The sequence below is a fragment of the Sander lucioperca genome, chromosome 4, assembly GCF_008315115.2.
Source record: "Sander lucioperca isolate FBNREF2018 chromosome 4, SLUC_FBN_1.2, whole genome shotgun sequence".
In the NCBI taxonomy this organism is placed as follows: domain Eukaryota; kingdom Metazoa; phylum Chordata; class Actinopteri; order Perciformes; family Percidae; genus Sander; species Sander lucioperca.
In genome coordinates, this window is record NC_050176.1 from 32,712,018 (window position 1) to 32,731,648 (window position 19,631).

The window sequence follows — 19,631 nt, forward strand, 5'->3', positions numbered from 1 at the left end:
ATGCAGGGATTGATCTTTTTTTTTTAGTCATGGAGGGCATTTAAGCAAACATTCACATTGTCAAAAATGGCTCTTAGCTGAACAATTCTATTGCATTAAGTGCTTTCATATTTCGAGTGACACATAAATGGTGTAAATGAGTTACAATCAAATGATGTAGCTTTACACAACACAAACACCTAAGCAAAGGTCCTGCGCTTGTGAAATATTCTGATATGAGACTTTCTTCAGACAAGTTATTAAATAATGACAACTATCAGTTTTCCAGATGTACATAAATAGAGTTATTTACAAAACATAAACTGTACATTTCGGTACCCTTAACACTTCTTAGTGCCCTTACAAGACCTGTTCCAAATCAGTACAGAGAGTAACACTTAATAGCAAGAAACATGAATATCCTATTATTTCTTTTATAAATGTCAGATTGAGCCACTGAAATGCTGCTCATATAAATAGAATTAAGCAATTCCATTAGCACTAGTTCACTAGATCACAGAACATGTAGGGTTCATTTCACCAAACCATCAAGATTGTGCAATTGGACATCAATGCTCAATTCATCAATGAGATGCTTTGACCAAAAACATGAACAGGAAATTCCAGAATTGACATACAGTCATCAAGACCTTTTCGCTGATTTTGGTCATGATGCTTATAGTCCAGTTGCTTCAGAAGCTGTGATGTTTCTATGTACATTTCAGTAGATTTTGTATTCTTATACAAGGGTTCAATTAATTCCCATCAATTGACAAATAAGTTCAATTATTACATTTACCCCAGTGTTTTCTATGCTTGTAGTCCTATCCTTAACACAGAGAAATGGAAAGACTGCAGGCTTTAAAGAACTGGTAAAATCCAGATGCACTATTTTTATTTTTATTTTTTAATTGTGACTTCTCAACGTGAACTGTATTACAGAAGCCCTGAGAGGTATGCAAACCTCTTTTTTCAGGCTCATATTTTTTTTCCATCCGTCTAAACGTGTTCATGCTAATTTGTTTGTTTGTTTGTTTGTTTGTTTGTTTTTGTTGTTGTTGTTGTTGTTGTTGTTGTAATACTCATTTCGGCCACAAGAGGCTGAAGTGTACCACTACCCCATGTTCTGTTCTAAATAGGACTGAAAGCATTCACGTTTTCTTATATAACTTTTCCGTCATGGCTTTCTTTTGGCGAGAAATTTATTTTAATCAGTGGTAATCTGTCATTAGCCAGTAATGATATATAACTTGTTAACACATAATATATGTACCTTGTGTTTAGTGAATGCATGAAGAAATTAAAACTCACCTGGCAGAAAACTGAATTATTTCAGTCCTATTTAAAACAGAGTAGTGGTGCAGTTCAGCCTCTTGTGGCTGAAATGAGTATTACAACACTTTGAAACAGAAAAAATGTGCCCAATTTTCATAGATGAAAAAAAAAAAAAAAAAAAAAAAAGAAATACTTGGGGAAAAAAACGAAACTGAAAAAAAGTTCTCACTTGCCTCTCAGGGCTTCCATACATTACAGCTAAATAGATAACAAATTATCTAAATGGCAGACAGTTGGGAATATGAGTCTTAACTATGAGTCTAATCTTGACTCATTGACTCAATCATGGCTAATGTAGCGCAGGCTACATATACACAAGTGACGGCTTTCATGTCATCATGAATTACTGTCTGCCATTCAAACACTTCTCAGCTTTTAGCACCTATAAGGTCATTGGCTTGCTGGTAGATTAAACCTTTATAAAAGAGGATGTTTTTCATTTAGTGTACATCATGAATTCACTGCCTCTTACTTCGCAGAGGCTAATAAATATCATGCTTCTCTAAATAACATGTTGTAACCCTGTATTGTTGCTTGGACACACCTCACTTTTTATAATGTTTTCACAAGGGCACTGTTGTTCGATTGTATTGCACACATTAATTAGGTCCACAGACCGCAACCTTTTAATCCAGCTGACTACGCCCAGCGACCACTGGAGACAACACTTCTGCTGAAGGAGAAACTTGTGTCCGAGCTCTTGTGCTTTCCCCAAGCACCAAAGGGCACCACGATAATTGTGCTGTTGTCCTCTGAGCCATACTGAAGAGCCTGAGAGAGAAGAGGACCATAATAACAATAATTAAAAAAAAAAAAAACATGAACATGTGCATAAAGGTCTGATTACTGGCTATTTGCTACTTGAACTCTTTAGACACTTTGAACAATTGTCTTAGACCTAAGATGACCTAATGCTCTAGGACCATATTGCATTGATCTCCACTTGTCCTTCTATATTTATGAGGGGTTATTTACCATTTAGGTCAAGCTATATTGGAACCAGCCCGGCTTTGGCAGGTGTAGCAAATAGTTTCTTTTCTAGAAATACATATACTTGCAAGATTCATCAACAGTTAAAGAATAAAATACAGTATTGATTGTTGCTACTGCATTGCGAATTTATGATGGTTCAACTTTTTCAACGTGCTACCTCGGTTCGCTATGTGACCATGGCAACCATAGAAACCACAGGGATGGAAACGATGCAGAAGCTGATTTTACTGGTGGCAACTACCCACTGTCTGAAAGCACCTTTATCATTTCATCAACATCAACATGAATCACTGAAATAATAATTATGAGTGGTGTGTGTATTTATAACCTAGACCAGGGGTCGGCAACCTTAGGCACGTGTGCCACCATGGGCACGCTGTACCTTAACCAATGGCACGTTGGCAATATGTGTGCAAGAGAGTTATTGATGTGTTGAAATCATGGTTGAAATGCTGAAGCACTCTCTCATCCGCATGCCACATTACAACGTTCACAGTTGCGCGACCTGTTATTTATGGTAGTTTGACTGACTTGTATCCCCACCATAGACCGTATAAAATCTATCCCCATTCGCATGCAGCAAAGACCCACCCTACTCTGCCTCTGCTCTGATTGGCTAGGAGGCTACTAGTAACGCTGCTGGCGGAGCGGGCTCGGTAGCGGCGTGTCGGCAAGAGTGTGGATGTAATGACATACCACGTTTGGCAGTCATGGCAAGATACGGTGATGGGACTGTAAGAGAGGAACTCGGTTGCTTAAAGCCAATGCCTGAAACAACAAAAGGTGAGGACATAGCCAGAGTTTTTCTGGAGCATTTTGAGGAGTGAGGGACTGACATTAGCATGACTTTTGTAGTGACATGGTGCCCCCCGCCATGGTCGGGAAACAACGGGGAGCAGTCACATTAATGGAGAAACAAGTTGGTCACCCCATCATGAAACTTCACTGCATAATACACCAAGAAATTATTTGTGCAAAAATGTCAAATTCAGATCTTAATGAGGTTATGGCTACAGTGGTGAAAGCTGTTAACTTTATAGCTAAGCGATCTGCTCTAACACACCGACACAGTTCATGTCTCTGCTCGAGGAAAGATATCCCTCTCCACACAGCAGTCAGGTGGCTAAGCTGCGGGAAAGTTTGATCAAGGCATGATCACGGAACTTGCATCTTCACCTGCTGGATATCTGTACCAGATAAGTTTTGTTGTCTCGGGAACATTGCACTGGCTTTGCTGACAGTCTTCGGATCAACATATCTCTGTGAGCAGATATTCTCACATATGAAGCCCCTCCCGCAGTCGTTTGACAACTGACCACTCCGAAGCTTGTGTGCAACTTAAAGTGACTAAGTAGGCTACGAACCCCCAGATTATGGAGCTCAGCAAAGAAAAGCAGGGCCAGGGATCACATTGACTGGTAGGCATCTGTTTAATGTAGCACATATGACTTTACATACAAGGGCTCTGTCCCAGTCTCTTTTTTCATCTCAGATGTGTTTTCATGGCAGCATTCTTGTATAGTGTTTGTTACACTTAGGTCTCCCTTTGTGACATCTGCTGCCATTGCAACCTTTTTTGGACATTCTGGTCAAAGGTGCGCTCACCTTTGCTCACGCAGAGAAACGCCGGAGGAGAGGGAAATGGGCCGGTGCGCTGGTGCGTCTCCGCCAGCGAGGATCACGCACACCGTTACCTGGAATATTCCTCTCTAACGTGCGCTCTCTGCCCAACAAAGTGGAGGAATTACAACTGCTGTTGAGTGGAAACAGGGACTTTTCTTCATCTGCTGTTTTGTGCTTCACGGAGACGTGGCTCTGTGGATTAATACCGGACTCTGCGCTGCAGCTGGCAGGCTTCCAGCTTTTCAGAGCGGACAGAGACACGGCTCTCTCCGGCAAAACTAAAGGTGGAGGAATCTGTTTCTACATCAACAGCGGTTGGTGCAACGACGTGACAGTGATCCAGCAGTATTGTTCTCCTGACCTGGAGTATTTCACCATAAACTGTAAGCCTTTTTATTCACCCCGTGAGTTCCATTCATTCATTCTGGTCGGTGTTTACATCTCACCGCAGGCCAACGTGCAGGACGCGCAGCGCATGCTTGCCGACGAGATACTGTGTGTGGAGCGGACCAACCCGGACTCCCTAGTTATTGTCCTTGGTGACTTTAATAAAGGGAACCTCACTCATGATCTCCCTAAATATAGACAACATATTAAATGCCCGACCAGAGAGGAGAACATTCTGGATCACTGTTACACCACAGTCAGGGATGCTTATCACGCCGTCCCCCGTGTTGCACTGGGGCACTCTGACCACGTCATGGTCCACCTGATCCCCACCTACAGGCAGAAACTAAAGCTCTGCAAACCTGTAGCGAGGACATCAAGGAAGTGGACCAGTGTAGCTGTGGAGGATCTCCAGTCGTGTTTGGATTGTACTGACTGGGATGTGTTCAGGACTGCTACCCACAGTCTGGATGAGTACACAGAGGCTGTGACGTCATACATCAGCTTCTGTGAGGACTGCTGTGTTCCATCAAGCACCAGGGTGAGTTACAACAATGACAAACCCTGGTTCACAGCCAAACTCAGAAGGTTAAGGCTGGCTAAGGAAGAGGCGTTCAGGAGTGGGGACAAAGACAGATTTAAAGAGTCAAAGTACAAATTTAGCAAGGCAGTGAAGGAGGCTAAACATCGGTACTCTGAGAAGCTCCAACGCCAGTTCTCAGCTAATGACTCTGCGACTGTCTGGAAAGGACTTAGGCAGATCACCAACTTCAAGCCTAAAACCCCCCACTCCTTCAATGACCGACACCTAGCCAACGACCTGAACGAGTTCTACTGTCGATTTGAAAGACAAAAGGACAGTCCTGACACCATCCCCCATGACACCTCCCTACAGCTACAGCCACTGTGCATCACCTCCACCCCGCCGACCTCAGCAGGGTCCTGGGCCCCCCCACCAATGCCCCCCTTAAAGGTCCCCTCCACCTCCACCCCCCCCTCCCACCTCAGTGACGACTCTCTCCATTCACGAGAGGGACGTCAACAGACTGTTCAGGAGACAGAATCCCAGGAAAGCTGCTGGACCGGATGCTGTCTCCCCATCCAGCTTGAAGCACTGCGCTGACCAGCTGTCTCCAGTGTTCACAGACATTTTTAACACCTCACTGGAGACATGTCACGTGCCAGCCTGCTTCAAGACCTCAACCATAATCCCTGTCCCCAAGAAACCAAGGACCACAGGACTTAATGACTTCAGACCCGTCGCCCTGACCTCTGTGGTTATGAAGTCCTTTGAGCGCCTTGTGCTTTCACACCTCAAAGACCTCACCGACCCCCTCCTGGACCCCCTGCAGTTTGCCTACAGAGCCAATAGGTCTGTAGACGATGCAGTCAACCTGGCCCTCCACTACATCCTCCGGCACCTGGACTCCGCAGGAACCTACGCCAGGATCCTGTTTGTGGACTTCAGCTCTGCCTTCAATACCATCATCCCGGCTCTGCTTCAGCAGAAACTCTCCCAGCTTGGTGTGCCTGACTCCACCTGCAGGTGGATCACTGACTTCCTGTCTGACAGGAAGCAGCATGTGAAGCTGGGGAAACACGTCTCCGACTCACAGACCATCAGCACCGGATCCCCCCAGGGCTGCGTTCTTTCTCCTCTGCTCTTCTCCCTGTACACCAACAGCTGCACCTCCAGTCACCAGTCCGTCAAGCTTCTGAAGTTTGCGGACGACACCTCCCTCATCGGACTCATCTCTGATGGAGACGAGTCCGCCTACAGGTGGGAGGCTGACCACCTGGTGACCTGGTGCAAGCAAAACAATCTAGAGCTCAACGCTCTAAAGACAGTGGAGATGGTTGTGGACTTCAGAAAGAACCCAGCCTCACCTGCCCCCATCACCCTCTGTGGCTCCACAATTGACACTGTGGAGTCTTTCCGCTTCCTGGGAACTACCATCTCCCAGGACCTCAAGTGGGAGCTGAACATCAGCTCCCTCGTCAAGAAAGCACAACAGAGGATGTACTTCCTGCGGCAGCTGAAGAAATTCAACCTGCCAAAGACAATGATGGTGCACTTTTACACAGCCATCATTGAGTCCATCCTCACATCCTCCATCACCATCTGGTACGCTGCTGCCACTGCCAAGGACAAGGGCAGGCTGCAGCGTGTCATTCGGTCAGCTGAGAAGGTGATTGGCTGCAATCTGCCGCCGCTCCAGGACCTATACGCCACCAGGACTCTGAAGCGTGCTGGTAAGATTGTGGCTGATCCCTCCCACCCCGGACACAAGCTCTTTGAGCCACTCCCCTCTGGCAGGAGGATGAGGTCCATTAGGACCAAAACCTCACGCCACATAAACAGTTTTTTCCCCTCCGCCACTAGCCTTCTAAACAAGGCTCGGAATCCATCCTGACTCTCTCCACACCCCACCTCTGGCTCCTCATGCCACTGTACCTACTCTGCTGTAGCGTCCCTTTTCACTACTGTTTAACTTATTTTACTATTTATTTAAATTTATTTTATCGTTATTAATACGTACTGTGTGTATATGTTTATACTTATATTGTTTATATCTTTTTATCCTTCTTATATTTGTATGTGTGACATGCTCCAACAACACCATGACAAATTCCTCGTATGTGCAACGTACTTGGCAATAAAGCCCTTTCTGATTCTGATTCTTTTGAAATGAGAGAATACCATTGCAAGCATATGTGAAATGGGAACTGTGCATATAAATCTATAAAAAAAATACAAGTATTAAGTGTATTGCTGACAAGATTAATGATTTCAACTCAGATGTGGATGTTTCATAAGCATGGCAGCATTATTGTATAGTTCTCATATTTCTGTTTGTTACTCTTAATTCTCCTGTTTTGACATTTACTGCCATTATAACTTGAGTGAAGTTTAAGATGATAAACAAGATTGGTGTAATGTTGGTAAGGTTAATGATTTCAACTCAGATGTGGATGTTTTCAGTATGTGTCATACTCCAGATATAATTACAATGTCCTGATTATGGGAAATAAATGTTATCAAATGTTGCTATGGAATAAAATTGCAGATTCCCTGGATATTAAATTTTGATGTGATGTCATAATTAAACTTAATGTTGACATGGCACACTAATAAACAAGACATTTTGAAAAGATTGCCTGACCCCTGACCTAGAGAGCAAAGTGCTTGTCCACAATACTGCCTTGGTGCCGGACATTACCAAACATAATGCCTGAAAGTATTTCAACAGTGTACATGCTACAAGTTAATCTCTCCATCAAATGATGAGTGTGATGATTAGAGGTCGACCGATTCATCGGTTTTGCCGATTAATCGGCACCAATAGTTGATTGGTGGAACTATCGTTATCGGTAAAAATCCATACCGATAGTTTTTCCTGGTTGCGTCCGTTGCTGGAGTGGCTGAGAAGCACACGCTGTCATTCATTACACAGTACGCGAGAGCTGAGAAGGGTCTGCTGGCATCATGCATTACAATAGCGGCCTCTAGAGGCGAAATAAAAACTATCACTGATGCCTCGTGTTGTTTATTTTCGACACGTGTTACTGCGCGCTGCACGGAGAGCACATGCTGTGCGGAGAAGGCTGACATCAGATGAACGTTTAAAGCAGCAAAACAGCAAAAAGGTATGTATACAATACATTTTGTCATATCATTATAAAGTTATTAATTTGTTGAATAGATGCTGCATTAGTAGAGAAAGAACAGCACAACAGTATGTTTGTTTGCTTTCGAGGCTGAGATGATGCTAAACATTAGTAGTAGGCTAACTTACCTCTAGCGCTTAAAACACTGACAAAAATAAACGCAAGTCCGACCCAAATGTCAGAATCAGAACCCTAAAGGATCGTCCACGATCCCAAACGGCAACTCTGATTCATATTTAGATAATTTAATAACAGTTAAACGTAGAGACTTACTGATTGCTGCAGCTAAAAGCTAACGAGTTAGCCGTCACGGGGGTGTCTCTGGTGTCTTTCTAGCCTTTACAGGTGATTTTCTATCCAGCCTGGAACTTGTGCCTTTTTTCGGGGTTGTTGAGCATTAAATCCAAACTGTTACATCCAAGATTTATCCACTTGATGTCCATAATTCATCACATTTTCGGTCATTTCTGCCGCCAACTCCGTGCTACCCATAGACAGTAGGTGCTACCGACAAGGGAATCTCCCATGATGCCTTTGTTTATGTTTTCAACCAATGGGAAGGCAAGTCCGTCACACATTACGCCTTATATGGGCATCCAAGCGAGAACAAAGAGAATAAAGTGGGAAAGATAGATCCCTCCAGGTCAGAGATCGTCTGTTACCGTTCTAAACCGTTCTACAGAGAAGAATGGCGTCACTGTTTTGAGATTTGGCATACATTTGGGCCATACATTTTTTTTGAAGAAATGTAAATAGTTTGTCCTTTATATGAATTATAATGCTCATTATGTTTATTTTTGCACTGGATGACTCCAAATATGTAGGAGAACTGTTTTAGACAACACACATGCTTGTGTAGCATTGCTGTACAGTTAAACAGTTACATGTTGAGTTTAACTGTTTTTATTTGTTATTTATTACTTTTTGTTTCAGTTTGAATGAATGTCTTTTATTGACTTCAATATTTATTTATATTTATATATTTATTTAATTTAGAATGTTTTCATGGTTCAATACAGTTTTTTTTATTTTTATAATAAAGTTCAGCACTGTTTTACTTGGAGTGTCATGTTTGTTTTTATCCAGTATCAATTCTAAATACTATCGGTCGATTAATCGGTTATCGGCAAATACGGCCCAACCTAGCTATCGGTCGACCTCTAGTGATGATAGGCTAATCCATGTGGACACAGTTTTGTTTTGGGATTTTGATTGTCTAACAAAACATGTAAGCTTACATTTTAATAAATATGTCTATCTTCCACAACTCAAAGATGCCTGCCAATAAACAACCTCCTTATGCAATTGGTGAGGCATCAAACCATGGCCATTCAAATCACAAAACACTCCTTTACATACATTGTGTGGTTTCACAATGGGCGCATTACAAGCCAAGTATGAACGTCTTACCTGGTCAGATATTCTCTGAGCTGCCTCCTTCGGGTCGTGGCACTGGTTTATGACGTTGCAGATCTCCTGGCTATTCATAATGAAGTTAACGCCGTCTGTAGTCAGCGCCAGGAACGAGTCGTGGGCATGGTGCAACTGAGGAAAGGGCAAGCAATATTTAGAAACATTTCTAACTTTTTGAAACTATTGTTCCACCAAGTAGCACTGAATTACTGTCATTTATAGGAGAAAAGAAATTAACAAAAACCTTAAAAAGGGGAAAATGTGGTGATGCAAAAGCAGAGAACAAAAATCTAATCCAAAAAAATACCTACATATATATAGTGTCTTCATAGACATGGTTAGTCAGATGAATATGTTTGCAGATAGGAGAACAGTTATACAAAATATATCCAGATGTTCAAAATGTACATAATCACATTTAAGATGGAGGTCAAATGTGCACAGAAATGTCAAGATGTGCAGATTGTAATAATTGTACTGTGTTGCAATTATGCTGTGGTACATACAGTATTAACTGTCGGTACACGATCCGTTCTGCCTGCACGATCCGTTCTGCACATGCGCAAAATGTTCGCGCATGCGCGGTTGTACGAGGATTTACGACACTGCACGATCTGTTCCACGCTTCCGGTCGACAGCCAAGCTAACGTTAGTTTAGCTAACAGCTAATTCGGCTAACTGCTAGCTGAGACAGCATGTAATAACTTTAAAAGACCCTCAAAATAAAACTTGAAAATAAACGTTGACATATATAACAAACACCTAACATATATAACAGCTGTTACGTCAGTTCTACTTTACTTGTGCTCATTTAAAATACAATCACTCAATACTTGTCTTTATTGTTATTACTGTGAAGTCTTAATTTAGCTGTAGCCTGCTTTTCCCATTACGTTTGAGTTAACGTTATTTTAGACTGAATCTAGCTGTCAGCTAGCGGTTAGCCGAATTAGCTGTTAGCTAAACTAACGTTAGCTTCCCGGTGGAGGCTAGCCATAGGCACAGATCGTGCAGGTCGTATGGATACGTAAAACAGTATTATCTTGCGCATGTGCAGAACGGATCGTGCAGGCAGAACGGATCGTGTACCGACATTAACCGTAAAAAGAAAAAAAATCTCTGCAGTTCGTGTTGAGAAGCTCAATTTGTCACTATACAATCTCTTAATTTTGGGACAAATGATCAAGGACATAACAAATTAGACTGAAACACTTAGTGGAAAAATGTGAAATATTATAATTTTATAAACTTACAGATATTCTCTTGGTCTCCGGCTCAGCAATGACCCCCGTGTTCTTCAGGTCAAAGTCTCCGATGCTGCGCGTCATGGCCAACCTGCCGTTGACGTTTGACTGTCCCAGACTATTCCAGGTAATAAAACCCCCACTTCTCTTTATCCTTGATTCAGGTGGAGAGGGAGAGAGGTACACAAAGAAGTTTGTTAGTTCAGTGAGAGAGAGAAAAAAATTGCTTTCTCATTACTGCAGATGCCAGCGAAAGGGTTCTGAAGCTTTTTGACTCATCAAAACCTAATAATAGGATTCTGAAGACGCAGAAAAAAAATCTGGTATGTTGGGTTTTACTCAAGGGGTTATATTCAAATTTAAACCATCAACAGGGATTAGGAACACAATAAAGCCTAATTGTTTGTTTCCCATCTTTGGTGGACAGTTCAGTAATAATAATAATAATAATAATAATAATAATACATTTTATTTAAAGCGCCTTTCATGACACCCAAGGTCACTTCACAAACAAAAACAATCATCAAACATCGTTAAAATTAGTCATCTCATAAAAATAAAAAAAATGCTTTTAACCACTGGATGTTAATCTTCTCACGGATACGAGTTTAGTTACTCTCATTTGGGGGGAAACTATCAGTAGCAAAACGGTTTCTTAAAAGCCCTGCACTTCCACACAGGTGTTTTCATTTATTCTGATCTGCTCCAGTTTAAATGGGTTATTCTGGGAATTATGTGAGGTCACCAAAAGCTACGTACCAATAAGAAAGATAAAGTTGCTCTAACAGGCACAACAACCCTGCAAATGCAGCCGACAATCATCCCGTTATTTGTCTAAACTGACAATGTACCTCTCTTTCTCATCCCTCCTCTCAGGAGTGTGGTCGACAGTGAGTTTAAGGGCCTTGCCCTTGCGACACAGCATTGCACGGCTGTCACCCACACTGCCCACCACCAGCTCAATGCCGTCCCTCAGCAAGGCCACGGTGGAGGTGCTTCCTACATTCATCCCGGGTACTACAGAAACATAAAAGGAAACATCAGGAGGTGGAACGTGCCATAAAAAAAAAGTCCACACAAAAAGTCACTGTTCACATTGTTCACAACAACCACATGGTGTATCTCACACTCTCACATTCACACATTAAAACATTAACACGTGGGTGGGAAGTCATACAGTGGACTAGAGAGACACAGTAAACAATTGAGTCACACATAAAGGTCAAACTGTTTAAACAGTTTGAGTAGAGGTCCAGAGCAAATTTTAAAGCAGAGGTCTAAGGCTGCAGCTAAAACATAATCAATGTTAACTGACACCACACTTATCAGTGTCTAGTACTGATCTTAATATTCAAAAGACACACACACACACACACACACACACACACACACACACACACACACACACACACACACACACACACACACACACACACACACACACACACACACACACGAGAACTATTTTTTTTTAATATGTCCTGAAAGGGGTGGTTTGTTTAAATTCTATGTTTTGCATGCATTTATCTAGTTACAAATGTGAAAAATTCAACAGAGTTAAAGGGTGACCAACAGCAGTGATTTAGGATTTTTTATGACAGAATATATAGATACAAGGTTTCTGCCTGACAACGACAGTAACGAAAGTTATATCAAATATAATTATTTGGTACTAACTTGGTAATTAATTCTCACTAATGCAGGCAAACTGTAAGAGGTTATTTTAAAATTAAATTCAGCAACATGGTTCTAAGCAACTTTATGTGTCTGGAGAATATTTAACTACACAAACATTAAAATGTAGTTCCTTAAAGGGATGACACATGTGATGAAACAGCATTAAATGTCATTAGACCTTTCTCTCTCCAAAGAGATAAATGAGATGACTAGCTAGAATTTTTTAAGCTATGTGTAAGCCAAATCTGCGTATCAAACATGCTGCATCTCATGGACAAGATCTGTCACTGACAACATACATCTCATACAACTTGTCAAACTGAAGCACTGTCTCACAAGAAGCTTTGCATACACTTGGTGAGAGAAGAGAAGAGAAGAAAAGAAAAGGAAGAGGGAGCAGATTGAGAGAAAGATAGGGAACCTTCCAGTAGTCCAGGATTTAGGACCCGCTGGACTCTCCTTCAATATCTAGCCTCTCGTCATCCACATTGGTGCCAAGGGCCTCCAGCTCTTAGCTGGGTCAGCAGCTGCCGTAGATAACATGCACACACACACACAGGCATATTGGGACATTTCACACATCGTGGCCGATGTATGGCCACATTACAGGTATACTAGCCTTTACATCAACAGATAACCTTAATCAGACATACATATTAGGGGTGCACGATTCAGAAAATGTCACAATTTGATTCAATATCGATTTTTAGGCTCAATATTTGATTCAAAAATGATTCACAGTATATAAATGTAGTTACTTTTCCCATGTGATTGCAGTAGACAAACAATTAAAATAAAAATGAATACATTTTTGGAATTCTGTGAATTGATTTTGAATCGGTAGAGCTTGAATCGCGATTCGAATATGAATCGATTTTTTTGCACACCCCTAATATATATGCTGTTTGAGAAAAGTCAAGCTAATTTGTTATATAAGTTTCTATATGACAAGGGCAAAGATGTAAACCACATGATTTGAGAAAAATGTTTTGCATTCATTTGTTTGAGCAGTGCTCAAATTACCTTTAATACCTGTGCTAAACAATGTACTTTGCAGATTGACAAAATATTAACAGATGGGTGACAAATTAAAGGAAAAAAAGAACATTAAGTGTCTTTGTAAAGTGTTGGATCACCACAAGACTTTCAAACAGCTTCAGTGGTTGTTGACCTAGAATCCCTGGACCTCTACTGAAAGATATTCCCTTATTTAGGGTTTCTGATGGTGGTGGAGCGCACTGTAACGCACCAGTCCACAATTTCCCACTGGTGTTTAACTGGGTTGAGATCTGGTGACTGAAGATCATAGCATATGATTCACACCTTTTTCATACTCATCAAAAACCATTCACTGACTCCTCCTCATGGAAAGATACACATTTGTTATGTTTATCCACACAAGTACTCAGTTTTTCCTTTAATTTGTTGCCTTTCTGTATATGTAGATGAATGGTGAAGCATGAAGCACTAGTGTTTGCTCTACTTGTAGCTGGTTTACTGTTCATCAGTTAATAAGTAACTTTGGGTTAAATGACAGACCTCTAACCAAAAGTGCTTGGGTCATGTCAGTTGGGAAATCCAAGGCATCAAAGCCTAGGTAGGATAAGTAAGTTAGGTTTCGAAGAGAGAAGAAAAAAAAAGTGTCATTACATAAATACATGTGTGTATGCATATACACAGTATATCTATAGACATGTCACATGAAATAACGTACCATTTGGAGAGAAATGCAGGTGCCTTGCAAGAGCTTTGTCTATTTCAAGGAAGGCCTTCGTTAAAACTACTTCCAGATTGGACTCTTCTGCCACAAGGTCCCTGAGATAACAACCAAAAGACCACATTGATCAGTATATCAGCTACAAAAGGTGTGACTTTTATTTTGTTAATCAGTCAATTAATTTCCTGTGGCGATGACTGGTATAGATATGTGATAACAGCATATTTACTGAATTCCTTACTTGATAAATTTCTCCATGTATTTTTCACAAAAGTCAGCTGCTTCTGGCCCGCCGTGCCCATCAAACACAGCAAAGTAGAGGAGGCTGTCAGTCAATTGTGAGACCTGGAAGCGGTCTTCATTCTCCTTGCGTTGGCCGATGAGCGAGGCACAGCCTACCCTTGATAAGTTGACTTTGGGAATGGGCTTGCCATAGCGAATGCTGGACGGCAGCAGAATGGGCTCATCAATACGATTGTCCCAGATGCCAAATGAATCCCAAGTAGTGGGTTGACCACTGCTGTCTGCATCAAAGCGTGTGTTGCTGTGCCTTTTTCCTGAAGGGCTGTAAAGTTGTCTCCGGAAGATTGTGAACTGGAGGTGGCTGTCCTGCTGGAATGGACCTGGGACTGTGGTCATCTGTAAAAGACCACTACGTCCCACATGAAGACCACTGCACCTTGCCAGGCGCGCAAAGCAGGCAGCTGACATCACCCTGACAGCTCAAACACTGGAGAAGCACTGGATACAGAGGGAGAGGGATCTGTTGTCCGAACAATGAAGAAAACTGTTAGACTGGATGCAGAATTTAATGTCCCCTTACAAGACTTTGTTTGTTTGTTCAGGAGGGCCCCACAGGACCAGAATATCTCAAATGTTGCAGCTATTGCCACTAGCTCTGTGCTATTTGCCTTAATGATCTCTTCAAACTAGAAATACTTTTACAAAAGGTGTTTAACAGTGACCTAGTTAAGAAAAGATAGGGGCCGGTTAGTTGATTGACAGAATTTAAGCTTTTCCAAGCAATAAATGCTAAATATTCTCTATTTTACCATTGTGTACATTCACTTTTTGCACCATACTAATCATTTTTATTGTTCATACTTTATCTGCACTCTTTTACACATAATATTGCAACTGCTGCACAACAATTTCCTCAGGATAAATAAAGTTCTATGTCTTAAATTAGAATTTGAGGCTTTTCTTTAACAAACTATCTTTGGGTTTTATCTCCTTTAGGCCCAGGCAATTGTGATAGATATTTTCTGATATTTGACAAATTACACACAAAATAATCATAAGAATAATACAAAATTAAGACAGTTAGCTGCAGCCAAACAGGTCAGAGTTCAAATCTTTAAAATCTGACTCCAAATAACCTTATTACACATGTATACCTGAAAGTGTTTGTCTTAATGATGGAAAATAAGCACTTTGTGTTTGTCCATTGATCATAATTAAAAACATATTATGAAATCATAAATCACAATTAATGTGTTTGCAAACATTGCTCATATATACCGTTACAAAAAACACAATTGGTAAATAAACATAATGTATACGATCAATATACGACCGTTCTATCCAACAATACTCACAAAATGTAGCAGTAGCGTTAACGTTACATAAAGATACATTTTTAAAGTAGCGTTAAGATTAACGTTAAGGTCAACGTTAATACATGAATGATGCAACTCTTGACACTCATGAAGCTGCTTGCACTAACAATATACCGATTATATAAACACAAGTGCCACATGGGGTGTGCCCGAGTTTCAGTAAGAACATTTTAATCATCATAAATAGCATATACATATCGTAGTTATGAAAAGAGCAGCTGGGCAAACAAGTTAGTAGCTTTTCGTTTTGGCGGCGTTAGCATTAACTAGCTAGCTAACTAGCTACATAACGATAGCTATCTTTAGCTGACTAGCTAGCTAGGTTGCCAGCATTAGCTAGAAGTTCGCAGTTTGTCCAATATTACCGAGACCATACCCTTGACCTTTTTTAGTGGTGTGTTAACTAAAACCATACCTTTGATGTTTTAGATGTATTAATACGCTTTAGTCCTCTATTAGTTTCTTGAAATGATCTCGCTATGAACCGCCGCCCTCGTCTCGTCCTGATTTGTATCCTCCTCAATGTTATCAAATACGGCCTTTGATGTGACCGCGCCAATCAGCATTCAGCAGCCTGGGAAACGCCTCCTTTTACGCCCCACGCACAGTGCAGATGATTGGTCCAAGAAGCGATTAATGACAGCTCTATGCACCAATCACTAATCGGCAACTTTGGCATTTCGCAGCCAGTCAGAGAAGCATTTCATTTGAGTCCAGTATGTTTACCGTAATCCACCATAACCGCATACTAAATTGACCTCAAATTCATAGAGGCTTTATTAGCATGACTATATTGACGTATAGTATTGCAAAGCACATCTTGCAACAGGGAACATAGTTTTAAGATGCAGACAATAGAACATTATGTTAACATTAGTGCAAAAGCAACAATTATGTCGACAAAATTTAAGCAGCAAGAACATAACTGATGGAAATCAGCAACAACATGAAAATAACAATATTACAGTAAAGTGTGTGTGTGTGTGTGTGTGTGTGTGTGTGTGTGTGTGTGTGTGTGTGTGTGTGGGTGGGTGTGGGTGGGTGTGGGTGGGTGGTTTCATGTCTGCCCAGCCAGCTGTCCAGAACCCACACTCTTCCATACCTGTGTGGTGGTATTCTTATTCATAAGAACTGGGTACTTACAGCAGCCCACTGTTTCATAAAGTAAATGTTCTTTTTCATCATTCTCACATACTGTATTGATGCATGTAAAATAAATTCATTTTTTTTCTCCAAAAGGAAGCTGATCAAGTCATCAATGTTCAAAACATGAGATTAGGGTAACTATAACTTTTTCCCCTTGAAACTTTATCTCAATATTATGGACTGTCACACAATAATAACCAGTTCAGTTGCACAATTAAGCCAGAAACTTCCTAGAAGCCAATTTGTGTAATCTCAGACAGCAGTTTTGGTGTCTGTGCTTTACAGTACCTCAATTATGTTAGAGCAATGTCTTGTTGGAGATGCCTCTCCGCTTTGGTAAGCCTGATTAGATTGTAAATCAAATCAACTTTGCTCTCTGCTGCTAATAGGACTCCATTCAGTTGACAACTCCTTTAAGTATTAAACTAAATGGCATAAAAATATGAATGATGCAACATTCAGTGGGAGTGAAAGCAAACATTCAGACGCACAAGGCGCAAGAGTACAAACAAAATTCAAATCAAGGTGCAAACATGCACAATAGTGCAATATTCAGGACTACTATACAAGACTGTTATAAAAGAATAGACAAGTATAAATATAAAATATAAATGAGAGTATAAGAAAAGTAAAAATATAAATTAAAGTGTATGAATAAGTGAGTGTAAGTAGTGCAGTAGCAGTTTTTGAGTCCCTGATGATATTTACTGTATATATACAGAGTATGTAGTAAGGTGCAAGTAGTCAGGCTATGGTGACCAGGAAAACGAGGTAAGGTAGGAAGTAGTGCTGACACAGCTGGCGTTGCAAGACTAGGTATGAAGTGGCTGGTGCAAGTGTGTGGGCGTTTTTACAAAGTTTTCTTTACAGCTATAAAATGTCTAAATACTATGGGGCACCATTTTGCAAAAGCTGCTATCAAAATACAAAATACAGTAAAATAGAATCGTTTGCACTGGAAATATATAGTAGAGCTGAATTAATCAGATCACAGAATGTGATGGGTATTAAGAAAACGGTTACCAGTGATGGGTCACAGAATTTGTTGCAACACCGCACTTCCTGATTAGCAAGCCAATCGCAGGCTTGATCGCAGCTTCCCTGCAGTGACGTAGCAGCGGTGGTACTTCCTTGTTTGTTTTCTGAGCTAAACCCGAAACCAGACGCCCCATTTCAGAATGCATATGTCCAGGTAAACACAGTATTTTATTTTTGGATGAACCAGCCATATTACAACACTGTTTTACTTAGACATCAGTTAAATAGTGGATTTCTGTGTTTTTAACCATAGACTGATAGTTAGCGTTGCTGAGGCTTGCTAGGGTTAAATAGCTAACTATTAACTATAATGGCTTGTGCGGGGCATCAAGCCGTCTGTTTTGGTTTAGTTAATTTACTGTTTAACCAGCTAATGTCAGTGGAGATATTTAGCTGCGCCTGCACACTATGTTAAAGATGTCTACACAACGCAGGCCACTCCTCTTCACCTTTTCACCAGCATCAAGCTAACGTAACCTTAAATACACGTTGACATAGCTGGACCATTTAAGTTACAGTTCACACTTAAACACAGGTGAGGTAGCTAGCTAACGGGATTTACATTAAGTACATTCTGATTGCAATGTTTGCTAATACTAATAATAGCCCACTTGTTATAAACATGAATTCAAACTGTCTCCTAGGAACTGAAAACCAAGTTAGGGGTGTTATAGCAAGCTATGTAAGCTAACTTGTACACTGACACAGCGCTGATGACATAGTTCTGGCTATGCGAGACTGAGCTATAATAGAGTTATTCATGTATAATGCAGTGTTTGCTAACTGGGGTCTTACGGTTAATTTTCAATATGTAATACAGTCTACAATACAATACAACCAACGTTTTTTGCTCAAACTGTAGAGGACCTTTGATTGTTGATTCAATTTTATGGTAATTTTAGAGGCTGCAGATTGTTGTGCTGTAGAGTTGTATTGCATTATACTACTGCTACGACTAATTATTACCTTTATTTATATGCTTTACAAACATAAAATAATAAGAAAAATCTAGTGGGATTTTTTAATCAAACAAGAAAAGGCATAATAAAATACCAAATACTGAGAGGTGTTTCAAATATCTAGTCCTCCCATTGTTGATATATAACAGTAACAGTAAACATCTTAACTAGGGCTAACACTAGACATTTATTTTGATTGTTATTAACCTGCCTGTTATTTACTCCATTCACTAAAAAGTGCAAAATGCCCATCAGAATTTCCCAGAGTTCAAGTTGACATCTTTAAACTGATTGTGTAGTCTCAAACTTAGAGATATTCAATTTACTTTTATAGAGGACTAAGAAATCCTGCAAATATTCACATTTGAGAAGTCAGAACCAGTTAATGTTTTGTTATTTTGCTTAAGAAATTATTTACAACAACTAATGCATTATCAAAATATGTGTTGATTCATTTTCTGTCAGTTGACTAATTAAGGAATCAACTAATTGTTGCAACTTTAATTATAACTTTATTACTACTACTATTATTATAGGATTTATTGCAGGGAATGATATTTCTGTTCACACAAATCTTATTTACACTGGAAACTATTCAGACAGGGGTCAGATGGACATAAAAGTGATTAAATTGGGGTCAGAGGTCTGAAGTGTAGCCGAGGTTGTCCTTGATATGAATTTATTTGGTCATCCTGGTTTTATAGCCTCTAATGAATTTGATTAGGTGACAGATTCTTGCGTTCAGTACCATTCTGCTTTCACCTCTCCTTGTCTTTCTGCCTCCTGATATATGTACATTTTAATTTTTTCTTATTATTTTCTATTCCTATTT

At 40.4% G+C, this 19,631-nt stretch overlaps 2 protein-coding genes across 4 annotated transcripts in view; one reads left to right on the plus strand and one right to left on the minus strand.

Moving 5' to 3' along the window:
• Window positions 1–1,596: 1,596 nt before the first annotated feature.
• ppm1k (protein phosphatase, Mg2+/Mn2+ dependent, 1K) lies at window positions 1,597–16,283 on the minus strand. 3 transcript variants are annotated; one of them, XM_031276814.2, is made up of 8 exons: window positions 16,072–16,283; window positions 14,279–14,800; window positions 14,035–14,135; window positions 13,860–13,913; window positions 11,495–11,660; window positions 10,653–10,797; window positions 9,397–9,531; window positions 1,597–2,085 (listed from the first exon to the last, which is right to left on the minus strand). In XM_031276814.2, exons 2-8 carry the CDS (start codon window positions 14,746–14,748, stop codon window positions 1,954–1,956), a joined length of 1,203 nt encoding a protein of 400 aa, XP_031132674.1. In that variant the 5' UTR covers window positions 14,749–14,800; window positions 16,072–16,283; the 3' UTR covers window positions 1,597–1,953. The 3 variants fall into 3 exon arrangements, with proteins under 3 accessions (XP_031132674.1, XP_031132675.1, XP_031132676.1); XM_031276815.2 differs by having other exon boundaries at window positions 14,279–14,803; window positions 16,072–16,235; XM_031276816.2 differs by lacking the exon at window positions 13,860–13,913.
• A 1,604-nt stretch (window positions 16,284–17,887) lies between these two features.
• herc3 (HECT and RLD domain containing E3 ubiquitin protein ligase 3) overlaps window positions 17,888–19,631 on the plus strand; it is a 35,172-nt gene continuing 33,428 nt past the window's right edge. The window contains exon 1 of the mRNA XM_031276937.2: window positions 17,888–17,994. The gene's annotated coding sequence lies outside the window, so the exon portion shown is untranslated. The remainder of the gene's footprint in view (window positions 17,995–19,631) is intronic.